The sequence below is a fragment of the Rhea americana genome, unplaced genomic scaffold (genome assembly GCF_003343005.1).
Source record: "Rhea americana isolate MKP2758 unplaced genomic scaffold, rheAme1 scaffold_261, whole genome shotgun sequence".
NCBI lineage: Eukaryota > Metazoa > Chordata > Aves > Rheiformes > Rheidae > Rhea > Rhea americana.
Window position 1 is genome coordinate 738,603 of NW_028186381.1, and position 6,857 is coordinate 745,459.

Genomic DNA, 6,857 nt, shown 5'->3' on the forward strand with positions numbered 1-6,857 from the left:
GATGCAATATCCCAATATTGCTTTTACAAGCAACATTTACAGAAAATAAATTACCTCCTGAATTCTCTGTTTAATACACACACATACACACAACTTTTTTTGACATTCTTTAGTACTGAGCACTCATTCAGTTGCTTGTCCAATGATTCAAAACTTTTTTAGGATGGCATCTCCTCAGTTCATGGCTCCTGGACATACTATGATCTTGCACATGGCTACAATTTCTCCGAAAAGCTGTAGGACTGCTTTATACAACATCAACCTTTATTTGCCATTCCATCAGCCTATGCCATCTGCAAGCTCTTTCTGTATCTTAATTTATTTCCAAATCCTTTGTTAATAAAACTGTGTTAGTTAAAATGCCTTACACAGGCTTTAGGTGCCGTGTATTTTTTCTAGGTTACAGTTGTGAACTAGGAGGAAGTTTTACAGAACTTAATGGTTAGAATTATAGGCAGGGAACATCTCTTTTGAAAAAAATCAACAGAAGATACCACCGTAAGCTCCTAACTGCTTTGGCTGTAGTTCAGACAATTTAAGCTGCCACTGCAATTCAAAGCAGCAGCCCCGTCCTCTTAGTCCTCTTGCTCTTGTGCCACCATCCACATTTACATAGCTGTGTCACAAACAGATCAGCCGGAAAGATATCTTAGCACACTTGGAAAATAAAAGTGGCTTTCACCATCCTGCCCACCTGGAAGCCATGCAAATGCCCATGGTGCACAGGGAAGGGGTCAAAGAGAGCAGTCAAGGTAGCTTGTGGCCACTTCTTGGAAGTGTTAGATTGAGCTATTTGGCAAAATTCTCATGATGAGCAGTCCTTGCTGGCACTGTAGGTCACAGGCAACTCTCCCACCAAGGGCGTCCTCCCCATGTGGGCTCAGGCAAGGGAGTATGCAGTGCCAACGCGGTTTCTTGGTGCTGGTCTGTCAGCCTGCGGATTAATGAGCTGGGCTGTGGAGCAGCCAGTTGAGCTGTAGGTCAGTCAGGCCATGGATTAGCCAGGCTGTGGTCAGTCAGCCAGGCCTCAGTTCAAGTAAATCGGATGCAGGGTAGCCAGGCCATGGGGAGTCAGCCAGAAAAGCTGCGAGGTGGCCAAGCCATGGTCCTTCAGCAGAACCTCAGTTCAGTCTGTCAGGCTGCAGGGCAGACCGTGGTCAGTCAGCTAGGATGTGGAGCAGGCAGACATGGACCAGTCAGTTGGGCCTCATTCAGTCTGTCTGGCCAGGCCGCAGGGTGGCTGGGCCTCCTTCAGGCTGTCATGCAGGACTTCTGGTGGCCCAGTCCCAGACCTTGAGCAGGTGCCAGAGCAGCAGTCGTGTTGTCCTCATCTCCAGCCTGCCCACCGCGGTGTCAGTGTCACTCATGGGCCACACGCTCCAGTGCCACGTAGAAGCTCTCCTTGTCGTCGAGGCAATGCCAGCCGATGGGCCCCGCCTCGCAGTCGGCGCACACCAAGAACTTGATGTTGCCCACGTCGCGGGTGAAGCCCACGTTCTCGAAGGAGAACATGTCGCGCACCAGCCAGTGCTCCCGCACCACATCCCCTCCACTGCCGCCACCGCCCACTGCTGCGGCCTTCTTCCGCATGGCAGGCAGGAGGAGCTGGGGCAACACACACATCACACCTTGCCCTGAGGGCACTACACCCTGTCCACTCTGCCCGGCAGGGGGTACTACACCCCACCCACTCTGCCATTCTTAGGGTGCTATACCCTGCCTGCCCCCCCCCCGGGGGTGCTACATCTCACCCACTCTGCCATTCATGGGGTGCTACACTCTGCCTGCCCCACCCCCTGTGGGCACTAAGCCCCGCCCACTCTGCCATTCATGGGGTGCTACACCCTGCCCGCCCTGCCCCTGGGGTGCTAGGCCCTGCCCACCCTGCCATTCATGGGGTGCTACACCCTGCCCGCCCTGCCCCTGGGGTGCTAGGCCCCGCCCACTCTGCCATTCATGGGGTGCCACACCCCGCTCGCCCCGCCCCCGGGGAAGCACAGCCCGCCCACCTCGCCCTGCAGGGGGCGCTACACACCGCCCGCCCGCCCCGCCCTCCCAACGGCCACCGCCCTCAGCGCTCTTCCCTCCCTCCCCCCACCCCGGTACCTCACGGCGGGCGAAGGTGGCGGCGCCAGGCAGCAGCACGCGGGAGCCGCAGCGCTGGCACAGCACCGCCTTCAGGTTCCGGCCCTGCGCGCACACCAGCTCGCCCGAGCCCGGCGCGGCAGGAGCGGGAGAAGGAGGAGGAGGAGGAGGCGCCGCCGCCGCCGGCTCCATCTCCGTGCAGGCCGCCGCCATGGCCGCGCAAGCGCACTGGCCGCCACTGCCCGCGGGGGCGGTGCTGGGGCGGGGGGAGCGCGGCCGGCGGCGCCGTGCGCGTGCGCGTGCGCGGGCGGGGCCGAGGGTGGGGCGGTTGTGGCGGCGGCGGCGGCGGCGAGCGGGACTGGCGGCTCCCGGCGGAGGGGCGCGCAGCGAGGGCTGAGCGCACGGGCAGGGCCAAGGCAGCCATTCCTGTGTGAAATCGGGCTGCTTCATAAGCTGGTGTCGAACCGTGGGCAGCAAAACCCTGTTTTGTTACCTGCCGGTTCGGCCCGTCGCGGGGCGGGACGACACAGCTGCCTGGCCATGACTCTGTCGGGCTTGTTCTTTACTGAGCCTGTCTGAAGCACTGTGGGTTTGCACAGGTCTTGGGGCTTGCTGCTGCTGGTCCCATGTTTTCACTGTTGGAGAGATTGGAATGGGTCTGCTGCCTGTGTCCACTGTTTCTTTAAGAGGTAAAACAGGTCCCAGAAGATCTGTGAGTGCTGCTTTTTCCTGACCATTGAATATAAAAGCCTGCTGTCCTGCTACACCCCTGTCTTCAGGCTGGCTGCTCCTGAGAGCAGGAGCTGGGGTTGAAGCTCGAGGTACTAAATGAGATACAAGGTTGCAGCAGCAACCTAGCCACTTAGCTCAGACTCCAGCTTGGGTAATCGCAGAGGGTCAAAGGCTTCGTCAGTCCCAGCACTGCTCCCTGCCGTGGGAGCCGGAAGCTGAGCACGGTTGTGGACCGCGTGGGTGTTTGTAAGGCAGGAGCACAGCACAGAGATCTGGGCTCCTGAGCTGTGCCTGGGGTTTGGGTAGGGATGCGCCTTGGGAGTTGCAGTGGGGCTTGCAGAGCTCAGAGRGCAGCAGATGCGGGAAGGGTGGCGTGAAGCCATAGCGCAGGCAGTGTGCTTGGGTGTCCTGTGCAGCAACACCTGCCACAAGCAGCCTCAGGGCACCTGTTCCTCAAAAGCAAGTTGCAGAAATCAGTTGCAGAAGGACCTTTGCCTGAAGGAGGCACAAAATTGGCCAATGGCTGAGCAAGAGCAGCAGTGTCTCTGCTTGCTGTTCACTGAGGAAACGCTGTAAAGGGGGGACTCTGTAGCCAAAGGAGTTTACTGGTTATTGCCAGAGCTGTGCTGCTCTCAGGGGTAGTGCATGTGAACAGGGAGGGGTGACCCTCAGTCCCTTTTTCCGTGCAGCCTCTAAGGTACAGTAACTTCTGCTAAAGCGCGGTGGTAGAAGGAGCTTGGCAGTGCTGTGCTGGAAGATTGCAGAGAGACAGGGGCAACTTCTCTCCTGCAGAGAGGAAGACATTTGTATGCATCTTCAGTTCTGCCTTCTCTGATTCACATCCCCAGCAACAGTCTTCAGCTTCCCTCTGCCTTTATGCAATGCCAGGCACAGGTAACAGGAGGTTTGTCTGTAAATGAGGTTGTGCTGTCAAGTTTCTACATCTGCCCTTGCCACAGGTACATCATCCTTCCACAGTGTTTGGCACCTACAGCACCAGAAAGTGCACTTTTTGCAGCTCAGCAGTTCCTGGATACCACAAAGCAGGAGTCTTTGTGCAGAAACATGAAGTGCCCAGCAGCAGCCGCTAACGTGTGTGAGTCAGCTTCACTTCCGTTCAGGCAGCAACTGGAGCAACATTTCTGACTCAGTGGTCAGCCTGGCTGTTGTCTCAGCAGACTGCGCAAAGTGAGGCACAGTGTCATGGAAGCTTCATTTTTCTAGAGCTCTACACTACTGTGGCTGGCTGAGTAGAAGTTGATGATCTTGTAAAAGCCTAAAYAGAAGTCATAGAGCAATCCCAGCCACTGTTCTGGCACTTTCTGGGCTGGGCAGGTAGGAATAACAGCTCTCAACCGTTCTGATGCCTGCTCTGTCATGCGCTGTAAAGATGATGAAGACAGGGCACTGCAGATTACTGTACTTGCTTTACCAGTGTGTGACTCCCACTATCTTCCTTCCCTCCCATGCTAATGTTGTCTGTACTGATCCACAACCCCTTGCTCTGCACATGGGTTTGAAAACATTTTAGTTAGCATTTGTTAGGTTCTACAATGACATCTTTTATTACATGRATGCCAGAGAAGGCATTTATTGCCCTGTAGAAGTTATTTAGGATGACTCATCACTTCAGGGAGGAGAAGGTTGAGGGGGAATAAGCTTGCAGAGGTCACAAAAACATAAAGGTAGTGRTAAGATGAACTCAGAAATATTCTTCATCAAATCTCACAATACCCCAAGTAGGGGGCAGTTAATGAGTCTAGAAGGTCAACATAAAGCAGTTTACATAGTGGGGGGTGAACTTGCTGCAGTTGCATGGGGATGGTGGAAGCAGGTAGTATCCGCAGGATCAAAAAGATTTAGACAAATTCATGGACCAGGGGACCATAAAAAGATGCTAAAGGAACCAGGCAGGGATGTCCCCACTTAACATCCTCTGTCCAGCAGGCTGGATGGAAGGGGGCTATACCACAGACAGTGTCTTGGTTCACATGTTCTGCCTAAATGGCATCTCTTACTTTCCCTGCTGGAGACAGAGTGCTGGCTAGATGCACCATGGGCCTGGCCTTTTATCTTCAGCTACCTTGAAGTTAAAGGTGGGAGGGTGTAGAGAAGAGAGACAGTCTTTTCTCAGAAGTATAGAAAGAGGTATAGAAAAGGAACAAAGGACGAAAACTGGAATGTGGAAAATCCTCATTAAAAAGTTTTTCACTTGAGGGTGGTCCAACAGTGGACCAGGGGGCTCAGAAATGTTAGGGAATCTCCATCCTTGGAGATACTCTGAACTCAACTGGACAAGGTCCTGAGTGACCTGATCTGCGCTGGATCTCCTCTGAGCAGGAGGATAGATTAGAAACCATCAGATTTCTCCTCCCCACCTCAATTATTCTACAATCCTGCGATTTCTCTTCTTACATGCTCTTGCACTTGCTAATTTAGATAATAATCTAAAGGAAGAAAGATCCTGATAGACTGGGGAGAGAGGGAAATAAACACTCTTCCTATCCCTGGGGATAGGAATGTCTCTGAATATTCATTTAATATTTAAATTAAAAGCTGAAGGTGTTGCAGTGAGTCTTACTTTGATGCAATCTGTTAGTGAAATTAACCTGAGATGAAGTTTTTCTTGCCAAGACCCACATCCCTGCTTAGTGGCCAATACGATGCTGCCTTCTCCTGGCCTGTGAGCCGATTGCTGCCAGCCAAAGCTGTGCAGAGCTGAGCTGAGCTGAGTTGCTTGTTGGCATGGTACTTGCCTTTATTTTGTTATTTACACTGGAACTTCTCGAGAAGCAAGTAAAACCCAACCAAATGAAAGGGGTTTTCAGCCAATTCTTAATGTTTTTGGGTGGGAACTGTCTGGTCTTGAAAATTTAAGCTTAATTAATAGCTGCATTTCAGCATTATCTCCTAGGAAGTTCTTGGAGAACTTCACTCTTGCTGTATGTGAGAATTACAAACAACATCTTTCCGAACAGAACATTTTGACCCCCATCTGCTTTTTCTTCAGCATTGGCCTATGACCGTTCCCATTTCCAGCTATGAACAGCAGCAGATGGTTTTCAAGGTTTATATTCTTTGTTATCTAGCAGGAAATGCCTACTCTTCTTCAAGTACACCCCCTTGACACAGCTCGTCCCCAAAAGACATTGACGTGGGTGTGCTGGCCATGGTGGACAGTGTCATGTCCTGCTATGAACCAGTGTAGGTGCTGGCAGTTCCTTCTGCTGAGTTTCAGCAGAACCACACATGGAGCACATTTGTTCAGCATTAGCCGCTTCTGCAGCTGAATTCCTGGGGATGACACTGGAGGCCTTTGCAAGAGATCAGGATTGGTCCAGGAACGGGAAGGAGAGCTATTGACAGTTCCAGGTTCACTGCCAGAGCCACATGGTCACCTGGAAACTCTCCTTCCATGTGCCTCTTTTTTTGCCAGCAACAGAGGTGTACTGGGTAAGACAGATCTGTGTATGAAATTAGTGAGTACTTCCAGGTGTAGTGTACACTGCCTCAAGCAGGGCTTTTTTTGTTTTTGGTTCCTCACATACTTCTAGCTGGAGATACCAGAAATAATATCAGAAAAACAGGAAAAGGTATTTAAAATCTACAAAAGCAGGTGTGGATTTTGCTAGTGGACCRGGCAGTAGGGAGTGAGTTCAGACTCATCAGAAGCTGCCAAGGGCAGGACACGCAGTTTTTGTTGAAATCAAGAGAAGGTTTTGGAGGGGGAAACCAGGATGGCATTTTGTAGCTACACCATTGGCAGACAAATTAATACTGTGCTCTGCTTACTCCATATTGCCGTGGTGGACAAAGGATTTGTTTTTTGCAAGTGCAAACTCTCTATTATAACAGTATTACYATAGACTCATTTCCTCAGCCCTTTTGCCACACTATTCTCAAGCGGATCTTGCAGCAAATTCATCTCTAGTTAGCAAGTTCTCCYGGGCCTGGTAGGCTGTGGACCACGTGGATGGAGCACTTGCCATTTGGTACCGTACACTGAAATCTGTAGGGCAAGGACAGCTGAAGAGGGCTGC

General features: G+C 52.2%; 1 protein-coding gene across 1 annotated transcript; it reads right to left on the bottom strand.

Annotated features, from left to right (window-relative positions):
• Positions 1-243: 243 nt before the first annotated feature.
• RABIF (RAB interacting factor) lies at positions 244-2,314 on the bottom strand. Its single transcript, XM_085307679.1, has 2 exons — positions 2,107-2,314; positions 244-1,605 (listed from the first exon to the last, which is right to left on the bottom strand). Exons 1-2 carry the CDS (start codon positions 2,296-2,298, stop codon positions 1,360-1,362), a joined length of 438 nt encoding a protein of 145 aa, XP_085163805.1. The 5' UTR covers positions 2,299-2,314; the 3' UTR covers positions 244-1,359.
• Positions 2,315-6,857: the final 4,543 nt, after the last annotated feature.